At 29.9% G+C, this 25,798-nt stretch overlaps 1 protein-coding gene and 1 long non-coding RNA gene across 7 annotated transcripts; both read left to right on the plus strand.

Annotated features, from left to right (window-relative positions):
• Positions 1-2,300: 2,300 nt before the first annotated feature.
• ClC-c (chloride channel protein 3) lies at positions 2,301-22,686 on the plus strand. 6 transcript variants are annotated; one of them, XM_088187845.1, is made up of 17 exons: positions 2,315-2,535; positions 4,885-4,990; positions 5,867-5,963; positions 6,252-6,375; positions 8,270-8,302; positions 12,522-12,551; positions 15,892-16,031; positions 16,094-16,297; positions 16,439-16,748; positions 16,810-17,132; positions 17,878-18,092; positions 18,167-18,375; positions 18,682-18,822; positions 18,886-19,096; positions 19,464-19,627; positions 19,926-20,151; positions 20,957-22,686. In XM_088187845.1, exons 3-17 carry the CDS (start codon positions 5,886-5,888, stop codon positions 21,045-21,047), a joined length of 2,499 nt encoding a protein of 832 aa, XP_088043971.1. In that variant the 5' UTR covers positions 2,315-2,535; positions 4,885-4,990; positions 5,867-5,885; the 3' UTR covers positions 21,048-22,686. The 6 variants fall into 6 exon arrangements, with proteins under 6 accessions (XP_088043976.1, XP_088043971.1, XP_088043973.1 ...); XM_088187847.1 differs by lacking the exon at positions 12,522-12,551; XM_088187846.1 differs by lacking the exon at positions 4,885-4,990.
• On the plus strand, positions 2,547-4,025 carry LOC148234148 (uncharacterized). Its single transcript, XR_015810013.1, has 2 exons — positions 2,547-3,066; positions 3,164-4,025. It is a non-coding gene; the product is annotated as an uncharacterized LOC148234148 (long non-coding RNA).
• Positions 22,687-25,798: the final 3,112 nt, after the last annotated feature.

The raw sequence follows: 25,798 nt of genomic DNA on the forward strand, positions 1-25,798 counted from the left end.
GGTATTATATACGCCAATATATTTATCATTCGTTATAAAGAGCGACAACAATAGCTATACTTGTGACACTGGATCCCACGTACGTAAAGTTCTTGTAAGAGAAAATTCTAAGAATTTTCAGGTAAATAATCGCCGATAGAGATAATTTCTAAGAATATACAGGTGAACGAATACTGTTAGAACCAATTTGCTTCAAATATTGTAGCTTGAAAATATAATAGTAAAATTCACCCTCATTTATTAAACCGAATTACCAATAGTTAAAAATACATTTAGTATTATATATTACCGATAAACTAGTAATGTATTAAATTAAACATTGTGTATAACACAAAATAAAATGATGTTTTTTCTTAATCTTCAGAGCGAAAATATAAATATTTTTGACATCAAATATACATAAATGACGATCTTTATTATGAAAATTAATAAAGTACAGTCGATAATAGGCTTTAAAACCAATAGGCGTAATAGGCTTTAGAACCAATCACTAAAACTACGACTGAAAATAAAAAACTATACCTGGACGAACGATTGTCACTCCACGCACCAGCGAAGACTCCAGCACTCCAGCACTCCGACATTTATAATATATTGCTCTATATATGTATTACATTATATAAAATTCTGAAAATAAATTGTTACTAGATTATCTGGCGACAATTTAGGTGCAAAGTCACCACTTGGCACTCAAATCCATACTACCTTTATATTTTTTTATTAATAATTATTTTTTTATGTTGCATAAACTTTTAAAAGAAATATAAAAACAATAAAATATAAAAGTGAATAAAATTGCCGACGAGCACGCAAAACTTTTTTAAAACACCACCATCACAATCCACAAACAATCATGCGACATCTATACAGGATAATAAATATTTTATCCAGGTGAACAAAACGGATTTAAATGTAAATATTGCTGAATTATCGATATTCATAAGTGTTTGATTGTACTTATACACTCCAGCAGACAACGTTAACTAGATATTGCGCTTTTAGTATAATATATTTGGGATTTACAAATTGGTGTTGCTCCAGTAAAGATAATTTACTCTTCTGATCAATTCTGTTTAATGCTATAATTGAAGTAATTTTCTGTACTTGTTTATATCTCATACAATAAGAAGATTATCACGTGTAATCAAGGCCGGCTTGAGGGGCAGAAAACACATGCGGATGCTTGGGGCGCCAGCACCAGGGGGCGCCATTCAGCCAAAAGGCGCATTAATTAGTAAAAACGAATCAAATTACATTTTTTTATATAAATATTATATATACGCGAAAAATTGTGCCAGTACTAATTTGATATAATTTTTCCTATCATAAATAAACCTTTTTTGATATAAATGTATGAATTGATAATTTTACATATACATTTTTTTAGAAATAAAAATAGATCAATATTATTAATATAAAAATTATACACAAGTATTTGTAATTTCTAGTTTCGTTTATTTAAGTGTAAATTACAAATACATTTTTTGTGTTTTTTTGTGTTTTTTTTTACTCTGTAATGATATGTTAATTTTGTCATATTTTGTACTATTTGATATATTGCATTTTATTGTATTATTTAAAATAAATTATAATGATAATTTGATAATTTGTTATTTTATTACATTTCTTATTATATTATAAAACACCTTGTTTAAATAAAAAAACAAATATTACATACAAAAATATATAATATGCATATATAATATAATACTATGTGAAGGGTATGTAGCGTAATTGGGAAGTGAGTCAAAAGAGACCGTCTGACATTGATTTTTTTAGGTTATAGATTTTTGGTATGGTTAGATTTTATTTTAAAAAATGTATGGGGAGGCAATTTTAAGGGTCGCTCCGGGCAGCTCATACCCTAGCAATGCCACTGCTAATAAGAGCGTCCAGATATATATGTTTTATTGTCCACCGCTTATAATAATTTTCATAGAATTGAGCAAACGCTTATAAATTCCGCAAAGACATTCATATATTATATCAGTATGTTTAGGGCGACATCGCGAATGCTTAATTAATGGACTGTGTAATATCAAAGTAAAACGATTTCAATTCAGAAAAAGATAAATAAAAATATATATTTATTTATTTTATTTTACAAAACTGCTATATGGCTGCATACAAATTATGCATTTTTCTAACGGATCTAAAATCGTGAGGCCCTTAGCTACTGTCTCCCCCCCCCCCCGCCCCTTTTATATTAATAATATTACCCAGAAGATTTTATTCTCTATTAGTTTTATATTTAAAAAATTATTGTCAAGCACTTATTTTATTGACAGAGCTGCGCGTCATTTTTCGCCTTATGACCAACTTTTCATGCTCTGGCAATAGTTGTTATCTGTCAAAATATATATTCGTAATCTGAATTAGCTTTTTGCCAATCGTCGATTTTGACATTGGATCAGATTTAATCTATTTATCTCATTTGAAAGCAATTGCGAATATACGTGACAGTGCAATCGTTTTCATTGTTATTGAGTACAATATATTTGTCGACGTCACTAGACATATGCCAGAGATATAATGGTATAAAATTTTACTTAAGAAAAAAATATTATAATAACGCACTTTAATAACTCGTATTTGTTTGTTTGTAACATTTTCGAAAATATTTTGTTTTATTTGATGCAATGTGCTAATATTTTTTTAGGTTATGTGTTTTTTCTATTATTAATGTATTTGATTATGCTAAAAGACGTATTATAGACTTGCATGGTATACATATTTTTCTTTCGACATCTATTATTGCATATAATAATGTCAACAAAGGTGTCCGGCATAATTATAAAACATATTAAATAGCTTTGCTATGGGCCAACTTGAAAAACCTAATATTCGTTGAATTAAATTAGAGATTTCAGGTTTGACAAGTCAGACCAATAACCCGTTTTAGAAATGTAACATCTTCGATTTGTTAATAGTTCTAATATTACAAAATCAAAATTTTACAGAAGAGAAAAAAAATATTAAGTTGAATACAAAAATAAAAACGAGGACATATGCGCTTCCCATTTCGCCTATGGCAGTTGTCATCCATCTTTCTAATACACTGATAATGTACGTTGATCTTTTCAGTATTTTATAATATAATTTTTAAATTGTGATTACAATTCTATGTTTCATGTTTCATTTCATTGTGTTACTTTTATTTTAGAACAATATGACCCATTGAATGTAACCTGTTTGGTCATGACTGTTGGATTCAAAAATAAATAAATATGAAATAAAATCATTTTCAATCATAATGTAACATTAAATATTGTGACAAATCAACAACAATATATTTATTGCAAAGTAAGTTAGCGTTTACCAATGGCATCAAAATGAAGGTAAACAAGCTTTGTGATCTAACAGGAGACATTTTTTCCTAGGAGGATGTCTTTAAAAGACAGCATTGCTGGTTGGTAGTAGTGAGGGATTTTTACCCGCTAAAACCTCCCTTCTCCTATCACCTCTCTGGAAACGGCTTTCACGCGATGCTTAGGAAAACCTTTTTTTAGAGAAGCGCTCTCTTGAGCACCTTCTTGAACTAGGAGCTCTTAATCGTCTTGGCTACTCTTAAGACCTTTATTGAGGTCTTAAGCTGCCACTTCTAGTTTGCTCGTCCCGTTCCTTAGCAAAAAACACGCACAATACGAATTGCTGCCAAGCTGACCACGAATCTGCATCTTTTAGCATGGATGGGATCATGCCCTCTGGTGATATATGTTCTTCGCCGAGAGCTTCTCTTATGTTGCTACTTTCCCTTGTCCAAGTTGGGCAATTGAAGAGTGTGTGGGCGGTGTCTTCGGAGCAATGATGCTACTCGCTGGTCGCTTCCGTACCTATTCGATGTAGATAAGTTCCAAAGCAACCATATCCAGTGAGATGGTAATTCGATTCACCGTGTTTTCTTTGGCTCCAAGCCTCTAGGTCCACGATGAGTCTTCATGTCCACCTTTGATGGTCACTTAAAGTCAAAAAGCAGGTTTAGTTTTTAAAATATGTTTGCACCAATACAAATAAGAAAAGAAAAAGCAAAATTAAAATGTGTTATGCTAAATTCTACCTCAGAAATTTGCCGCTGGTTATGGATAAAAGTTATGCCGGTCACTTTTTTGTTTGACTTTCAGTACATTCTAATGAATACTGAACTTTTTTGTTAAGCTTGTCCTAATAAAAAAATATTATATTTTGTAATGTTTCTAATGTTATTGCATTCACTATATTGCTGACATTTTACTTGCACAGAATGATATAATATGTAATTACTTTTTTTTATTTAGTTATGTTTAATGTCTGTACTATAATGAATACATTAGTAGATGTGATTTTTTTGTATAAATTATTTTAATTTATTATTTTTTAAATTCACAATTTTTTATTGCATTGCACATTTAGATCGATTTTACCTATTCTTTTAAAATTATGGTTAGAATGAAGAAGTGCATTTATTAATAGATGATGTACAACAGCTGATTGAGTAAAACCTAAGCACCTTTCTGAAAATATATTTGTTGAAAGACAAGGAAATGTTTATTTAAGCTGCTGACGTTTGTTTTTTCAATACACTTTGCCATCAGAATAAAAAGCAACTTGAAAATTATTATTTGGGACCAGTGTCTAAAAAAAATCAAATTTAACACGCACTTATTGTAGTAAAGTTAATCACGTTTGATTAATACTTCCTAATAATAATTAAATATATTTATGATACTTATTTGTGTCACTCCATTGATATCTGATAAAGACTTGTGTATTTGTTTACTTAATCTACTGATAAATAAATACGTTGTAGCACATAATCAGTATTGTAAAATAATGTATTCGGTTAAGGTGTTATAAGCTTAAGGTTTTCAGTTGGCTTTGTGTTAAAATTATTTGTCAACTTTTTAGAACCTTCAATCAACTCTATAGTTCGCCAGTTGTATAAGATGGTATTTGGACGGAGCTAAGGGCACATGGCTATTTACGAACATTGATTTATTGCATACATTTTTGGGTTTTTCTTTTTTTTTATTACATTGCATGACTATTTTAGTTAAGACTTCAAATTAAAATAAAATTACTATCTTTTTTCTACTTCAAATACTATATTTGAAATAGAAAAAATATATTTATTATACACCTAAAAAGTGACTTAATAAAAATGTTTTTACAATTTTCTCGAGATTTTTAGTTGCTATGATAAAAACACACAAATTTGAAGACTTAACTTTCAAACAACATACATATTTGTATATAATGCAAGGTGTATTCACTAAGATATTGGGTTAGAGTTCTTAAGCTAATATATTTAAAATAAAACATTCTATAATTTAAAAATAATAATGACATTTAAAACATATATAAACGACGATTTATATCATATCCAAAAGTTATATTAAATTTGGTTAAGTTGTATACATATTTGTGGTAAACATTGTTTTATTAATTTAAGAGTGGCAATAGCTTAGTTAGTAAATGTCTTTGTTATGGTGTGGAATAATCTAAGCTACTTCAAGATATCAATTCTAAATTAATTTGCATTATTAGTTGTCACTGCTTTAAAGACATGATTAAATTGCTAGATGTCTATAAATAATAAAAATCCATATACTTTTAAAGATTCCTTTTACATAGTTTCTATCAACAATTTTAATGTATCCACTACACCTAATACGTCTTACAGAAACTCAGTGCTACGAAAGAATGATATTTAATTGATGTTTCCCTTTCTATATATATTATAGAATCACTAATGAAAAAAATTGAATAAATTGATTGGCGTCTTAGGAATATTTTTGTTTTTATATATCTTGGCGAATACATCTTGTAATTTTTATTGACTATTTTTATAGTTTTATTTGTGTCTGGACTTGTTGCTTGAATATTTTAGGTATCTCTTTTAAGGAGAGATGGAAAAATATCCATTGAAAGGATTGAATACGAGCCGCAATAAAATGCCAGCTGAAAACCAGCCTATCGTGTACAAGGTAAAATCGTAAAGTGCCTTTTAAATTTGATCGTTGAAGGCGTTTGAAGCTTGTATTGAAATGGATCAATTTCTATCCCCCATTTTAGACTGATTGCCAAACTTATGACTTTGTAGTTAACATTAATTTGTACATGTTTTTTTGTGCTCACATTTTTATTTTGTGTCTTGGGTGATGGACTTTTATCTTGACTGACTATCAGTCTCTTCAAATTTTAATCATGATTATATAACATTTACAAAAATGGTGGTTTCTCAGTGGCATAACCGTTTAACTTTTTCATTCCAGTCAACTGGCAAGTCCTCAAATTGGGGCGAAGCACAACCAGCATCTGATCAGCCAGAAGAACCGCCTGCTCAGCAAAATGCAACGGACCATGGAACTTTCAGCTCGGTCACTTCAATCAAAAACTGTAAGTTCAAAAGATACAACTCACTTAATGCACACTTCACTACAAATCATTTCACATACATATATTTATTAAAAGTAGATCATATGTTTGTACACATACAATATCCCTATAGTTAAATTATAAGCAGCTTCGTTTCACACTATTTTTGTATACATTTTATTAATTCTGAAATAAATGTTTGGAAAGTTCTCGGAATTAAGTGTATAAAAGACAAAACTTTGTTGATACATGTTATTTAAGTAGAATATCATAAAAAAGGTACTTCAATATATGTGTTTTTTTAATAAGTCCTATCTATTTTAATAACATAATACGACAATATGCAAGACTTAGTTGTTTATTTGACAGTGTTATTCGTACGTTCAATTACTGGCAAAAATGCAGAATATTAATTTTTAAGTAGGTTTAAACACATTTCACACTTATATTAAATATTTATGCAAGAAATTTCATTCCAAATGATTGCCTATCGGTTAATTTTTAATATCTTACCATATGATCATATAGATCATTAATTTTCAAATAAAAATTATATTTCTTCACTTCGGTGGATCTTAATTAATAATCACCGAGAATTTAGAAAAATTAAAGAATTATTAGAATCGCTTAAAGATAAATAAATAAAAATAACACACACGTGCACCGATTATTTACAATTTTAAATGGAAATTAAAAGCACCTATTAAAAATTTAACTTTTATTAGGTTTTGTAAACCAATGGTGCCCATGGTAAATTTTGATTAGCTTAAAATTCTATATTTGTTTAATATAATTTTAATAATAGGTGAATATTTTAATATCTAACGGTTTTTCGCTGTAATATACTGAAATTATCATTAAAAATGACTTATATTTTCCCCACTGACTTCTAGTTATGACGGAAGGGCACCTTTTTCACGTTTGCATTTAGCCTCATCTCTTCAATTTTCATCTTTACTTTAAGAAGTTGCAATACTAATTAACTACTTTTCTCCGGAAAACAACCAAGGTTGTTATCTTATTAGTTGATCCCATGCTCTTTACCAGTTGCCAGTTTTTCTTAACCCATATTGTAATCCTATCTAAACCTGTTCCTGAGAACTTTTTAAACTATATATATATATATATATATATATATATATATATATATATATATATATATATATATATATATATATATATATATATATATTATTGAGGCGTTATCGGGTTGTTCGTGTATCGATTTTTTACCGTGATATTTCGCCCGAATCACACCAGCCATCTTCGGACGAAATTCCTCCGAAGATAGCAGGTGTGATCCAGCCGAAATATCACGGTAAAAAATCGATACGTGAACAACCCGATAACGCCTCAATAACCTATAATGCTCTCGAGAACCTATACCAAAAAATATATATATATATCAGGGGCGGAAATAGGGGGTGAAATATTTTTTCTCTTGATCGCTCGTGTGTTAAGTGACAAGAGTGAATGAGAGATAAGGGCATGCTGACCACATGCTATTATCTCTCACTCGCTCTTGTCACTTAACACGCGAGCAATTGAGAAGGAAAATATCTCACGGCCCGTGCCTGATATTAATATGTATACTATTTAAATCCCAGAATTCTTTCCGATTAGAACTTACTGTTCGATATTTCAGCTGTGATGCTCCAGCCATGGTTACAAAGTTTCCGCAAATGAAATTTCGTGACCATGGCTGGAGCATCATAGTCGAAATATCGAACAGTAAGTTCTAATCGCGATGAATCCTGAGATTTAAATAATATTAATACTTGCGAACCTACAAAAAAAACAATATATGTAAATATTCTTACTCTAAATTAATTTATGAACATAAATACATTTTTAGTCTAAAATTATTGAATTATACTGTTTTATTCATTACTTTTTACATTTTTTTCCTTTCAAGTCACGTCCGTTAAATATTCAGCGCCAGTTTTTGGTGAGTATCTTTTTCTTAACTTTTGCATGCTCAAAAATGATATTTTAGATTATTTCATTCAATCCTTCATTGAATACAATAACCCTATTTATAGTGCAATAAATTAAAATATTTTAATAAGTTCTGTATCGATCTGTAAATACTCAATAGTGTCATAGATTATTTTTTCAGTCTGTTTACTCTACAGATGTCCATAAGCTAGGACCTATTAAAAATTAAATATTTTTATCCATAATAGATTTTTATATATGAAAAACTACTGTATATATACTATATATTATAAATGAGACCAAGTAAATAATCCTCTAACACAGGCGAAAATTCGCAACATATTTGATCTTTAATTAATACATAGCTTTAAACGAATATTATTGTGGATGATAAGATCGACCTTCAGTTTTTTCTTATATAATTGCTTTGAAAAACACTTCCATTGCTACAATAATTAGAAATATCTTATTTAATTTATGTATATTTTCTTTCTACCCGTATTGCTCCATTACTTTGGCGACATTAATTATGTGAAGATCCCATGAAAATGGTAAGCTTTTATGTATCAAATGTCATACATTTTCCTTACCATATCTTCCCTTCAGCCTGTGTTTGTGCTTAATGAGTAAATTCCACTATCCGTGCTTAAAGTTATTTGACTTCTATTGATATAACTCGATCTAAACCAGATTATCTCTCCATCTTGCTTGCCCTACACCCACAATTATTTTATTTATAATTTCCTTCTCCATTCCTGTTTTACTTAACATTCTACACTATTGTAAAATTAATATTTTTGCTATTAATTATAAATAAATTCATTTGTAAATGTATAAATATTTCAAAATATAATATCAATGACCTTAAATAAATTTAACTAACTGGATAATTGTCGATTTTACAGAAAGAATAAAAAAATTGCATGGTCTTCTGTTATTATCAGTCTATCCACATACACTTTATTTTCAAAATGGTGGAGATACAAATTTTGCAGCCTTACATTCAGTTTCAATGGAATAGTAAAATTTTATTGAGATATTCTTTCTATAATTACTTGTTATTTTAAAGATTAGTGTTAATACAATAATAATTTCATAGCATAAGTGTAATATCATATAGTTCATTTATGCTTAAGGTCATTGATATAATGTCATACCTTGGGATCTTGATGTTTATTTAATTTAATAATAATAACACTACAACAAGATGTTTGCCACAAAGACGAGATAACTTAATTATAATTTGAAAACTTTCCTAACAAAGTTTGACGAATTGTCTCTGGGCCTGCTTTGGTTTTCGATTTATGTAATTAATTTGCTTTGATAAATATCTGAAAGATTACATAGAAGTAGGGAATCTAATCTCATGATTGTAAACTATATTCTAATTAGCATTTGTAAAATTGTTATTGAGTTGTGTGACTGCTGTTTCGTTGTTATTTGTTCTTTGATAAGAATTCTGAAGGTTTTAGATGAGAAGACTATAGAGAATCCAACAGAATGCGTTTCTGGTCTCTCTGAAGTTTGTAATGTATTTTGCTTGTGTTATTTAACTTATTTTTCAATACAAGTTTGTATTGTTTCCTTAATAGTTTTATAAGTTGTCACTGGAAACATTATATGATGATTATCATCATCGAATGAATTTGGATTTAATAAATATTTCAGTGCACTAACGAGCTTTCTGGTACTGAGATGTTCCAGTGCTGAAATATCAGAACTGAGTTTTCCTTAACCCAGTTATCTCGTCTTTGTGACGAAAAAATGTGAACTGTGTTTTTAAATATTATGCATGATAATTGATTAGCAAATACACGTAACTATTTATTATTTTTAAAACATAGTTTTTAAACATCGCGCAGTGACTGTAAAACTTTAATTATTAATGTATAACAATTGTTATTGCAATCTACTAAATTTGTGAATAATAAGTAAATGAGCTTCAACATTCTGATTTAGAATTTTCTACAGCCTCAAATGTAAAATGAATCTGTACGGCAAAGGCCGCAAGAATAGGGTGGACTCCAGTATATGAAAGTGTGTAAAAAAGGTTTATTTTTTATCTATTATGCAACATTTTTGCTCTCTTTACTTTTTTCTCTATGACTTTTTAAACAAAGTTCCAAATATTTTATGTTTGTATATAACAATTTTAAAAAAATATTTATTTTTATTTCTATTATTAAACATTTTTGATATATTTATTTCAAAATTTAATTAAATATCTTAGCTGAAACGTCAATATGAATATTCTGAATTAAATTGATTTTTTTTTATATAGCCCTTATATAAAAAAAATATTTTTATTTATTATATTTTATTAAACATTTTTGATCTCTCTCTACTTTTCTGTAGAATTATTTAACAGCTAAAATTTTTTTATTTGTTTAATAAACGCGATTTTGAAACAAGATGGCGGATTAGGCTAGCTAACGAACTTAGCAGATATATCTATTTTTAGAACAAATCAATATGATTAAAACTACAGTAGTTATCCTGTTTTTAATGTAATGAAACAATATTTTTTAATTTCTATTTTAAAACGTTTCTATACATCTTTACTTCTTTTTATTAGATTTTTTAACAAAGTTGCGAATTTTTTAATAATCGCTATTTTAAAACAAGGTTGCGAATCAGTCTGGCTAATGATTCTTACAAGGTATATTTTTATAAAAACGTTTCATGTCGATAGGATAAAAACTACAGCAGTTTTCACGTTCTTAAATGTTGTTATATCCCATATACTTTATAAACATATATGTATATATCATATAATATATATAGATTTACCCAAATTTATATAAATTTACCCAAAATTAGTAGATTTTTTCCAATTCTAAAATATTTTGCAATTTTTGCTCACAAGTACAATGCCCTTGCGCTAAATGCATTGACAATTGCTATACAATAATAAATCGAATGAAGTCAAACAAGAAACGATTGCATGCTTTAAAAATATTTTAATTCGATTCTTTCTGATTTACTCCAACTTCTCAAAAAATCAAGATTTTTCATTCCTTATATTGTTGTCGGGAGATTTATGTTATAATCTGGTATATGTATGTTTATGCAAGTATAAACAGTGTAGACAGACACCGCAAAGATCTCTATCAGTAACTTGTGATGTTTTGACCAATTAAGATATAAACGAATAAAGTGCCTTCAAGTAAAGTAACCAGATTTTGAAAATATCAAAGGACACTAAAAATAAAAAGGCCATTGTGAAAATTTTTGTCTGAGGATATATTGCCACGGGAGCTAAAAAATATATAAATTAAAAAGGGCACGAAGGAAATTTGTATTTAAAGATCATCTCGAAATTTTTGCTTGAAGAGGACAAATTGCTGCAGGATTTAAAAAAAGTCATTTCGAAAATTATACTTCAAAGGTCATATACGAAATTTTTTGATGAGAAATTGCTATGGGCGTCAAAAAATCATTTTTGCAATTTTTGGTTCAAGGAAGACAAAGAAGAACAAAAATTTTGAACAGGACAATCCTCCTGAAAGAAAGACGTCTGGTCACCTTAATTTAAGACACTATGTTGTATTAATTCCAATGACACGACAATGAATTTGCTGTAATTGAATCCTTGCGTGCATTATTTGTTTCGGAAACATTAGCCTTGAAGAAGATTCTCCTTCTGGATAGCCGTCTAACATAGATGATGTCATTTTGCGGTCCATGTTTGTCTAAATTTTCTGATAGATAACATCATAACATGCAAAGATTACCTGCGATCACGCGGGTAAGCTTCGCCAGAGGCCGCCAACTTTTTTTAAAATTAAAAAAAAACAATTTACAAACAGATTATCCAAGCAATGGCACACATGTTGTGTCACGTTGAGAAAGATAGGCGATTACTATGGCAGTTAATTTCACTCCAAGGACAATCATTTTTACGCAAGGATTGCCATAATACCTTAAAGATAGCGAAGGGTTGCTATAAGTATCCGAAATTATATAATTCATATGTTTTTAAAAGTTATTCTTAAAATAAGTTTCCCGACAACCTATCAGTTAAAATATAAACTTAAGAGCGGCAAGCGGCCATTGCCAAAAATCAATACGTCAAGCGCTACTTTTCGCGTTGGCAACACAGTCATCAAGTGACGTCTGACATTCGGCCGAGGGCGAGTGCCGCTCCGATCGTCGGCCGACTGTCAGAATGACGCGCCGATTAAAATAAGCATTTAATTAAAAAAATATGGTATTCGATTCTGTTCTAGGTGAAAGCGTCACTTTCTCCGGAATGCAGGGTAAGTTTTCACACATGTATTAAATATGTTATACATTCACACATACAGACATACGCCCACTAATGTACCTGTTATTATCTATACTTAATTTTGTATGAATGTATACTTATCTAAGATCTTACCTGTATGTGTTTTGCTTTGCAATTCTAGCGTAATGTATCCGTGTCATTGTTTACCCATATTTCAAGATATCAGTTGCATTTTTATTATAATATTTAAAAACAGTCGAATTCCACCCCTCTTCTATCCAGTTTTTCAATAATTGAGCCGAGTCAAATAAAACTTGAGGCAATGCTATGTTAAGTTTGAAGAGTTGCAGTATGAATCACGCGTGCAACACATGGTAAACTTTAACACATAAAGTGTAGCAGCACCTTGGTCTTTCGAGTGGTGAAATTGTGAAACTTATTAAAATTTAGTTTCGAATAATAGTTCAGTATGGTGATGTATGTATGTCACTCCAGCAAGTGTACAAATGGACTAGATAGTTTTGAATCACTTATGAAGATGAGTCATGGATTGACACACCACGCCTGCAAGGCAATTTTGCAGACAACCATATGTGGAAATAGTTATGCTGCCTTGTTTGGGATTAATTTTGCAAATATCTAATTTCGTCTGTCTCGAACATCTGAAAAGTGTCGCCTCCAATGATTTTCACATCTATGGACTGCTCAAGAAAGGCGCCGGAAGATAGAGGTTCAGGTCCAACAAGGTGGTTCACAAGTGGCTACACACAGTTGAATGATTTTTATGCACTTTCTAAACGTTAAAGAATTTGTATTGCACTATGTACAAAAATAAAATCATTTTGTACCATTGCCGTTTAATAAATTTACAAGATATAAAAAGTTAAAGTTTTCATTTGACTCACTCGTATTTTTTCTTGTAAGGAAAATACTGATTCTAGTTATAAGCCTATAAGAGGCTAGTTCTTAACCATTTATACATCTATGATATATTATAAGTTTATTCCATTCGATTTTTACCATTTCTCTACTTTTTTTATCATTTTTTTAGATTTTATTTTAATATTAATATATTTTTTCGATAGTCGCTATTTTTATCTTATGATTAATTTGTCACTTGTGATTATAAATAATGATTAGACAAGTTTAACGGTTTGGTTACAACGCCGATTTCAAAGTCAAGTCCAAAAAGACAAGCAATTTCTTGCTCCCACTTTGTTTTTTTAAATTTTTTTTTTTGAATCTGCTTAAAACTCGTATAATATTGAAGGCTTAGTGATTTTTCCGGACAAAATTTTTGTGGGCACTCATTATTTCGGACATTGATTATTCCAGACAAAAAAATATTTTTAATATTTTATTAAAAAAATAATTAAGGTTAACATTTAGATTGTTAATTTTTGAATTACAGAGTTCAATGTAGCAATCAACTTGATTTAAATCCAATGAATCAATATTTTTACTTTGTAAAAAAATATCAATTCATTGGATTTCATTCAAGTTTATTGCTATATTGAACTCCGTAGTTTAAAATTCATCAATCCAAATTTTTACCTAAATTTTTTTTAATATAATAATAATATTATTTTTTGTCTAGAATATTCCATGCCTGCCGTGAAAAATTCTGTCCGGAATATCCAGCATCCGCAAAAATTGGTGTCTAGAAAGTTCATATTTGGAATAATCCTATCTGAAAAAATCCGAGCACCGATATTGCTAAATAAAAGAACGTAAACGTAAAATCTGACATTGATATCAAGTATATAACTTTAGTATAATTAAATTAATTCACCAATTATGTAAATCGAATATATAAATTGTCCTTTGTAGTATTCAATACTCAACTATTGACATTTGCATACAATTAAGAAGTAGATCACACACACATACATACATAAAAAATATAATGGTATAATAATCCTGCCTCCTAGTGTTTGTAATATTAACATCGCATAATACTTCTTGACGTTTTAAAATAAAATACATATTTGACTGAATAAAAAATTGTTTTAATATCTATTTCATAGCTATTATAATAAAAAATATATTATAAATTGCCACGAAAATTATCAAAATACTAAATTATAAAATAACTATAACAAAGATATAAACTCTTTTTAGCTTATTCTGTGACAAAATCACCAATTGTTTTGTCAAAGGCTATTTTACACATGAATGTATAAAATATAGGATGTTTCTTTAAATTATTTCTATTTAGAATTTATGTGAAGAGTGATTAATCAATGCTGATATTACTGCAGCACATCACCATGTCGTATGTTTACAACCAGGCAAATACACAGAATTTTATTTATTCAGTTAAAGTAAAAATATCACGTACGATATTTTATTATCATTTTTTAATACATAATACATTTATGCTCAAAATTATATTGTTATAATGATGAAAGGCCTACAAAAGGATCGTTTGAAATGAAATTTCGTCCATAGAAGCACAATATAAAATATAATATTAATTATATTTCAAGACTTGATACGCAAACCGAAAAAATAAAACCTGTATTCTTTTGTCTATATGCTGTCAAATAAGCGATCTAATTAACCGCGATAAATCACTCCTTTGTCCAAAATATTATAGAAGCGATTTATCATAGCATTGTAACATAAGTGCTAATTATTTTATTTATCATTTTCGTCTTTGCTACATTTTGAGAGTTTTATTGTTTTTCTTTATGAAAATATCTTTGTGTGTATATTTTGCGAACTCATACATTGAAAGCAAATTGATAGCTTCTAGATTGCTAGTTTGAAGTCATTTAAGATTCATTCGACCTTCAAATAGAAGCGTGACATTCTACTCTGTAAATATGTTGCGTTTGTTACTTTCCCAAAATAACACAGTCTCAAAAGTATATAAATATTTTAATTAGCGGAGAGTAAAATTAAAAGGACTTTCTACAGCTGTTTAGTTTATTTTAATATGTGAAAAAACAAAACAAAGTTGAAATTGCAAATATATGCATTCTTTCTTCTTCAAATAAAGGCCAGAAACACCCCAATTACTGAAATCATACATTGTGATATTGCCGATATATTATAATTTTGCTTATTTTTCCATCAAAATAAAAAGAAGTACGTTGAATTTTATTACTAAGATCCTTGCATATAATTGAAATTAACAATTCCCCATAAATACTCAGATAACGTTTTGCCTAATTTTTTTTTATGATATGTCGTAAAAGTTTGATCTAAAAAGTTGACACAATATAGTATGGTAACTAATTTTATATTATACTCATCAAGTAAACATTTTACATATTTTATCACATCATTGAAATACACTACACTATATTTTATCACTTCATTGAAATACACTATATATAAATTTTAATTTATTGAATGACTTTTAGGCGACAGCGATGATATCCCGGGAATCGGTCAGTATGACGACTTTCACACGATCGACTGGCAAAGAGATATTGCAAGGGATCGAATGCGACACAGGCACCTTATCAAAAAGAAACGGAACTCTTTATTGGGCTTGATCGAAGTGAGTTGACCGCTTACTTAACAATATTCACTGAATATTTTATGTCCGATTGCGGTTTACAGGGGGCACACGACGCATGGTCAGGATGGGTCTGCGTATTGCTGGTCGGATTGTTCACAGGTGCTTTTGCCGGAGTCATCGACATCGGCGCCAGCTGGATGACTGATCTCAAGTTCGGCATCTGTCCGCAAGCGTTCTGGCTGAACAGAGAGCAGTGCTGCTGGTCTTCAAATGAGACTACTTTTGAAAGTGGAAATTGTTCACAGGTAAATGCTAACGATGCGGACTAAACTAAATTAGACTCTTGAATTAAAAATAAAGAGACAACATTGCTACAAAATAACCGTCGTTAATATTATAAAGCTGAGACAATCATTATCACTAATTTTTATATAACTGCTTTTCAGTGGCTCACTTGGCCGGAGGTATTTGGTGAGTCTCGAGAAGGAGTCGGTCCGTACATCATCTCTTACTTGTTCTACATAATATGGGCGCTCATATTCGCTGCGCTATCGGCATCCCTCGTCAGAATGTTTGCCCCGTATGCCTGCGGATCTGGTATACCCGAAATAAAAACAATCCTGAGTGGCTTCATAATTAGGGGATACCTTGGAAAGTGGACTTTGATCATCAAATCTGTGGGATTGATACTCTCCGTCTCTTCTGGACTATCATTGGGCAAGGAAGGTCCCATGGTTCACATAGCTAGTTGTCTCGGTAAGATTATATTTTTTTGTAACAATATTTTTTTTAATTTACTATATTATTATGTTTTCAGGTAACATTTTATCATACTTGTTTCCGAAGTATGGCAAGAACGAAGCCAAAAAGAGGGAAATTTTATCTGCTGCTGCCGCAGCTGGAGTATCAGTGGCTTTTGGGGCTCCCATCGGAGGCGTTTTGTTCAGCTTAGAAGAAGTGTCATATTATTTTCCATTGAAAACATTGTGGAGATCTTTCTTCTGCGCGCTGATAGCAGCTTTTATCCTGCGTTCGATAAATCCATTCGGAAACGAACATTCAGTGTTATTTTTTGTTGAATACAATAAGCCGTGGATATTTTTTGAACTGGTACCGTTTGTCGGCTTGGGCATAATTGGCGTAAGTATATTTTAAAAAGTTAGCTTAAAATGTTCATTCTAGATAATTATGAGGCTTAATATAATAACAACAAATTTATTATCTTTTTAATGAGCTTTTAAGTGCATAATACATCTTGTAAAGTTATCATTTGAAAATAATGACTACTAGTGTCCTAAATACTCGGCAAACAACAAAGAAAGAACATTTGTAAATTAACGTATTTCAATCATTTATAGCAAAAATATCAAAATGTATGACGAGAATGATAATTGAAATGTTAAAAAAATCAGATGGGTAATAATAGATAACGATATTTTTTGTGAAAGGATGCATGGCAAATCTCAAATATTCAAATTATATTTCATGAACAATACAAATAGATTCTTATCTTATCTAATTCTTCGTAGATTTATGAAACAGAAATAGATTTTTTCTTGATTTGCTATAATTTTAGAAATTAAAAAACACTTACCAGCCTACATAGCCACTACGTTCGCTGATGGTAATCCACTGAACGGGTAGTATCTACCTTTTTTTAATACCTCTGATATGTAGTATCTATCTACCCACAAAAACTAAAGTTTTTGTGAATGTCTGTGAAAATTAAAAAGTGAACAATTTATTATAAATCTTTCCATTTTATATTATTTTATATGCCTCACCTATATGAGATAAAATATCTAAATGGAAACATTTTGAATTAACTATTTTGATTATCAATCATAAAGCAGTGTATTTAAATAAATATTATTTCAATCAATAGGGCTGCATAGCGACAATATTCATAAAGGCGAACATTTACTGGTGCCGTTATCGCAAATTTTCAAAATTGGGTCAATATCCAGTGACTGAAGTTCTCGTCGTCACATTAATATCTGCATTCATCTCATTCCCAAACCCCTACACAAGAATGAATACTTCACAGCTGATCTACTTGCTGTTCAACCAGTGCGGAATATCCAATTCGGATCCTCTATGGTAAAATCCAACAAATTATTACAAATCAACCTCTTATAATAAAGACGATAATAATAACAGTGATATAATTTCAGTGACTACAATCGTAACTTCACCGATGTTAATTCAGCAATTGAGATAGCTGCTGCCGGTCCTGGAGTCTATAGAGCAATCGGTCATTTGCTTTTGGCCTTAGTTCTTAAACTGATCATGACGGTGTTTACGTTCGGCATGAAAGTCCCGTGTGGACTCTTCATTCCTAGTTTGTGTCTTGGTGCCATAGCTGGACGTATCGTTGGAATCGGTGAGTTTTTTTTCTAATATTACAGAATGTTTAAACCGTAATTTTGGAATTAGAAACAGCATATTTGCTAATCATGTTCTTATCTTGTAATATTCAATTATCAACGTTTATAATCAATTTGCATATAATATTTAACTCAATTTATGTTAAAGTGATAGACAAAATGTTTGATTTACTACTGAAGGGACAATATATTAACCGATAATCCTATTTAGAAGGCAATGCAAGATTCCTGCGTCTAATTAATTCCACAAAATCCCATATACAAAGTCAGATTATATAATGTATTTTGTATTGTGTCACCAGGAATGGAACAATTAGCTTACAATTATCCAAAGATATGGTTGTTTAGCGGAGAATGTTCAACGGGCGACGACTGCATAACTCCTGGATTGTACGCAATGGTCGGTGCCGCCGCCGTCCTAGGTGGAGTTACCAGAATGACAGGTTTTTAACGTTCCTTTTTTTGGTTGTGACTGTATTTTTTCTTTTAACAATGGATCGTTTTAGTGTCTCTTGTGGTCATAATGTTTGAGCTGACTGGTGGCGTACGCTACATCGTGCCCTTGATGGCGGCAGCTATGGCGTCCAAGTGGGTCGGAGACGCCCTGGGAAGACAGGGAATATACGATGCACACATTGCACTGAACGGATATCCATTTTTGGACAGCAAAGATGAGTTTCAACATACCTCGCTTGCTGCGGATGTCATGCAACCAAAGTATTATCACTTTTCTTAATATTTTACTATTCATAATCTAATTTGGCTTCTATAATGTGAATGAATTAAAGCACAAAAAGGCAAATTTAATATTAACGTTTTAAATTATTAATTGCTAAATTTAACTTATATCTATATTATTTCATTTAAATCTATGAAGTACAAAAATGAAATTAAAAAATCAGCTATTCATGTATCTGACTGAAATTATCTTTAAAGCAGAGATTCACTTCTCATTTAGGATTCATAGGACTACTTTGCATATGCGATTTAATTGTGTTATATTGCTGTGTTATTTGCTAGCGTCCAATTTACAATGTTATACTGCATACTTTTGAATTAAATGGAATTTTTTTCATTGCTGCAGACGCAACGAAACGCTCAGCGTCATCACTCAAGACTCAATGACGATCGACGATATTGAAGTGCTACTGAAGGAGACTGAACACAATGGTTATCCAGTGGTAGTTTCGCGCGAATCTCAGTATCTCGTTGGGTTTGTCTCGAGAAAGGATCTCAACTTGGCATTCGGTAAGTAGACAATTTATAGTAAAAACAAAAAATCACGAATGCACTTAAAAATTGATTGAATCTAGTTAAAAATTAAATTAAAGACACTTCCTCAAAATCACATAGAACCACGATAAAACTCAAACACGTATCTTGTTATTTAGTCCATATTAATCTCCCCCCCCCCCACAATAGCACTCATCTAATTTTTTTACCCCTTATAAACAATAAAGTGCTTGGTTTTTAAATGTTATTATATTTAATACATGTAATGTAATTGGTTATAAAATACTTGATTTTTAATACTTTATTTTTACAGTCAATGCTCGTAGGATGAGAGAGGGTATAACAGGACAATCCCTGGTTATTTTCAACGGTACGCAGTCTCCGGCCGGGTCAACCAACAATTATGATGCGCGTAAAGTATACTTACACAAAATACTGGACATGGCTCCCATAACAGTTACTGATCAAACGCCCATGGAAACAGTAGTAGACATGTTCAGAAAGCTGGGTTTGCGTCAGACACTTGTCACCCATAATGGGTAATTAAATTTTGATTTATTATTACTGTATATGAGAAATATGTTGGAACTTATGAATACGTGATTCATTGAGGTCGATTTATAACTTCATAAGTGCCTTACAATATATGTTCTTTGAGGGTGAGTCAAATGATTCAGTTACAGGTTGAAGCCTTCTTTCCCCTGGGCGTATATATTCGTCCCAAGAGAGAATAAAATGCAGATTTTTTTATGTTTTGCTGAGAATATATGGTGCCAATTTTTATGCACTCATGTTTTATCTCCAGTAACAATTCTTCTTAGAAAACCATTACCTTCTGCTTTAAAGTAATGCAAAAGTGCTTTGCAGATAAGAATGTATTCTTTTGATTCTGAAGACACTTTGTAGAGCTGGGTAACATCGTCTCTATTTTGTTAATCATCTATATTCCGCTGCAAAACTCACGCCATTTTTTAGTCCATTCATACACTTGCTGGAGTGATAGACTTGCATCACTACCCAAAAAATAAACGTCATGCTGCTACACTGACATGTTTCATGTTGTAAGTGCAGCCACTATTGTACAGTAGTGTGTTACATGACTGATTCGCACTTCCACCTATAGGTCTCAATCTATTGGTAACACTGCTATTAATTTACATGACAAGAGAGTTGTGTTTTGAATTTTTATCAAACTTTTAAGGTTTTCATTTGACTCATCTTTATACATTATATTTATAATGAATGAACAAAATAGAAAGCATTTTCAATTATACGATTATTTTTTCATCATATCACGTGTGCATGTTTAGTATAATTCAAATCTAACTCCATTTTGTTTTTCAGGCGCTTATTAGGTGTAATCACTAAGAAAGATGTACTGCGGCACGTCAAGCAAATGGATAACGAGGATCCTAATTCTGTTTGTTTTAATTAATTTATTTTTATTTAATTTAAGTTAATAATTACATAACATACTACTTTAAACACAAATCTGTATTAATTTATATGTATTTATATATACTATATACATGAGCATAAAATTATACATCTAATAATTTAAAATAAATGATACTTTGTTATTGCTCATATTACATGCTCCGTATATTTTATATGCATATAACAATAGTAGTTCCATAGAAAATAAATAGACGCGTCTAATAAGCTATTCAATGTGAAATTAATAACCATTCATATATCTTTGTGTACTTTATACTATTTATATATATTTCTAAGGTATTATTGTTATTGGATTATTATTATAATCAATCTTTATGAATCCGTTTACTTTTACAATTTAATGATCCCAAGTAAATTAATTTCGCTAAATTCATATTTTTAAATAGTAAATGTGTCATACCCATAATCAATTGATGTTACTGTATTCACCAATATATGACTATTTAGAATCGTATTTATTAGTCTGCAGATATATACTGCATGGTATGTTTTATGTATAGAAAAAACATGTTTTTTAAATGATTTCATTCTTTTTTTATTCGGGTATTTTATATGTAATTGGTTGTTTTGTAAATAATGAAAATCATTAAAATTTATATTTTGATGTTTGTTATCTCATTACTAGCGTACAAATATAATTTACATATTAAATGATTTTACTATACCTATACACATATAATTTTGTGATAGATGTTTTTTAGTTGAGATGTATTCAATCATACTTTAAATTAAAAGCAAATCAAATTTTACAAACACATTAGAACATTTAGTAATCACAGTGATAAAGTAAAGTATTAAAAACAATTATGTATTTATTTTATCTTTAGTTTTTAGGTTTCATAAAAAATATACTTTATTCATTATGCATTTTGTATATTCAGATTGTTTATGAATTAGTTGAAAACTTATTTAGTTCTCTTTATAGTATCCTAGTGTATGTATGTAATTTTGATGTTATATTAGAATGCAGCTCGCATCACGCTTTCATATAATTATTTATTTACGACTATTTTGTATTATGTATGTACATATGCAATTTTGGTAACATGTAGTAGAAAAATTTATTTATTAAATATATGTATATATATATTTAAAAATTAACTTATTGAATGTAGTTTGTATCTTAATGTTTTTTATTTTATTTATTCACATGTATGTATATACAAGTATAACAAATAGTATTATAACTACTTTTTATAGATATTACGATTGATTTTTTACAAACGTTATTTATTTCCGATATTATATTTGGTTATTTTTAAGAAAAATTGCGAAAGTCAATAATTGTGAAACATTAACATTTGAAACATTTATAAGACTGAGTACTGTCAAAAAAATATTTATTTTATTCCCACTATTTTTGTGTATATTGAGAACTTTATATATATACTGTGTACTATGTGAATCTCGTGTTCATCCATATTCAAAATACCGTTTACATTTGTAAAAAAATTGACATTTTTTCCATTCGTTTCAATGTCACTGGTATACAAAAACTGTATTATTTTTTCATTTTTACTGTTTATGATTTTATTTTTACTTGATTTTACCAACATTTGTTTATTGTTGCTGTTTTATTTTAGGACATATTGGATATTAAAATTATTTTCAGCTAAGAATGTAATTTTTTATTTTCTTCTTATATTTAATGAATAAACGTTTTCAGTAAGTATTTTAAAACGCATCCAGTTTGGGCTTTTTACAATTAAATAAATATTTATTAAGTTAAAAAAAGATTTTTAAAGACGTGACAATTCTCCTAACAAAAATATAAATTTCATGATCAAATTCTATATTTTTGACCACTGCACTGTTGTAGAAATATTCAAGAACATCTTCCACAATGAAAATTTAACAATTTACATATGTTTTCTATTTAATACATGAATGAATAGTAATCGCTAATTAAACTGATCAATGGGTAATTGCAAATGAAGATTTGAATTGCCATAAAAAAGCCCAAAAGCTACGAACGCTGACGAATGGACAATAATACTGGATCTTCGGCTACACTTTCACTTACAGCAGCAATTTTATCGGCTGAAAGAGCGCCACGGTGATACACATGCCTTACCTTATCTACATCGCTTTCAGTCTCTTCAATTTTTTTCACTACGTTGCGAATTATCAGTAGGACGACGAAATTGACCATAATCTTTCCGTAAATTTTGATACACAGTTCATACAAAATTGTTATTTCTGTAAAATAATTGAACAAGTTCAACGCGTTGAGCGTTGCACTGTGGGTTATTTGCCCGATCTGGGCGGCCAAAATTATTTCTCCACTTTAGTTGCTTCCATAAGTGCTCTTAGTCAAATATATAATATTTTAGGGACGGTGATGGTGACGGGTGGCAATTAGACGGATTGAGCCGCTGCAGTAGTAATTTATTGAATCTTAACGGTGTTTACATGGTTAGAGGAGCGCGCACGGCGGCCAGTTTTTGGCCATAACAAATATAAAACCGGCTCCCATAATATTATAAGTGTTAAAAAATACATTATAGAAAAAAACATTTTTTTTTTTCATGCAGTTTTATTTTATTAGGTATTTAAAGTATTTCTTACATTGTAAGCCCGAGGAAGAGTAATTCCGCGTTGAACGGTCGTGCGAATTTCACCGCGTTAAGTGTTAAAAATAAAAAATAAATTGTATATGTCACAAAGTTTAATATTTGCTGTTTTTTAAAAAATAAAAAGTATTTGACTAGTATTTTATCATAATCGGTATCGTTTTTATTTTTAAATATGTGTATATTTGGTGATTCTAAACAAATTTTTATTTTATATTATAAGTACGCGATCCATAATTTGAGGTTTACTGATTTTACCATGGTGATCATATTATTAAAAAATAACAATCATTATAAAACTGTATTTTAAATTTGACGTTAACACTTTACCTAATTAAAAAGTTTTAATAGTTTAAAACGTTTAGGTGCTAACTTTCGCGACTAAACCCCGTCCCATTTTTAAAAAGAATGGTATGCAATGTATTAAAAACCGCAAAAATCTGCAGCCAATTTTACATGTATTATAAAGAGAAAGGCCTAAGCTTTATATTGTATATAAAATGTAGATTAAAAAGTGGTGGGAAATATAACTAATGAACTCAAAATTAGAAAAAAAAATAGGAAAAAGTACTAAAAAATAATACTTATTCAAAACAATATTGTGTGTTTAATATGACAGCAACTGCAACAAAGAGCTATGAAACGTAAAAATACTTACCTGCTTTATCACAATCAATGGTTTGGATTTTTAACTGTACTCAAATAAAATAATAATAATTGTCTAATGTACGAGTATGTAATCGACGCCAAGAAAACGATGCGTGCACTCGAAGAGATGACTGACTTCCGACCGATCGTGGGGGCGCTAGCGTTATGCAGTGGAGGAATTGTTGATTATTATGAACAAAATTATCAGCTTTACAGAGCAATTTTTTTTACCTGCGCTTAAATTTTCATAATCGACTTTTGGCCACCCAGATCGAGCAAATACTCCACCTGCTACGCGATCCATTCGTAAATGTTGCTTCATAAATTGCTTCAAACATGCGTGATTATTGATAGCCGTCATCTGAAAAATTTACAGTGCTGCCTATATAGGAAACTTAAATTGGATCAACCTAATGGCAAGCATGGCTAAGCTAGTGCACGCGTGCCCGAGGAGGCACGTTTGAGAATTTGGATTGTACGCGAACGATTTAAAAAATAACATAGATAATGTATGATAACGGAAAAATATTTTTTTAATTTTTTAATTTAAAAAATTAAAATCCTGATTAAATAATTCGTGAATTATTAATTTATTTTATTTCATTAATTATCACATATTTTCTAAGATAAACGACAATCGTTTTAGCAATGTAAGCAACTATTTTATCGTAACACTTCAAACAATTTTTATGCTGGCAGCACTGTCTTTGACGTTTGTTTTCGTTTGAGGTTATGTTCATTGTAATTTGTTGTTTACCACCGTTGCAGGTGTCACTGTCAGTGAAGATAAGTTCGACGATCTCTAACATCTCGCTGATAGTAGCTGATAGTTGAACAATACAAATTGCTGAATCGAATTTTTCACGTTTGCTTTATGCACACCGGCAGCGGATTTGCTTTTTTAAGGAAAATAATATGTGTAAAATATGAGTTTGATTAAATTTTATCCTTAGGAATATTTTTATCCGAAATTTGTGCTAAGCGTGTTGATGTTTTAAAACTTATAGCAAAAAAATGACGTAACATTTATTTTTATTGTTAAACATTTTTAAAATAACGGTCTAAAAACGGCACATATTTATCTACTTGATATTACTGTAGGGAGCGATTTTTTTGGATGCAAGCTTAGCGGCACATTGGCAGCATTGACGTGGTGGCGGCGATAGAAACACTTATTTGATTGGTTTGACCATGACCTCGCCGACAATATCATTTATAACTTTGAATAACTATGTAACTTTTTTAATTATACTACTGCAGCGGCCCAATCTGTATATAATTGCCACCCGTCACCATACGTTAGCCAAATTATATTAGCAATAACTATTTTTTTAAATCTTTATAAACAGGGTACTAATATTTCAGTGTTAAATTTATATATTTTTTATTTATTTATTCTAAATGTAACATAAGTCAAACAACTTATATAAAAATAATTTATATCTGTGATGCAAATCATAAAAAAACAATAAGGGAATATTGGCATGTTACACAATAATACATTTCG

The sequence above is a fragment of the Plectrocnemia conspersa genome, unplaced genomic scaffold (assembly GCF_051122295.1).
Source record: "Plectrocnemia conspersa isolate PC_06_02 unplaced genomic scaffold, ASM5112229v1 ptg000006l, whole genome shotgun sequence".
NCBI classification, from domain to species: domain Eukaryota; kingdom Metazoa; phylum Arthropoda; class Insecta; order Trichoptera; family Polycentropodidae; genus Plectrocnemia; species Plectrocnemia conspersa.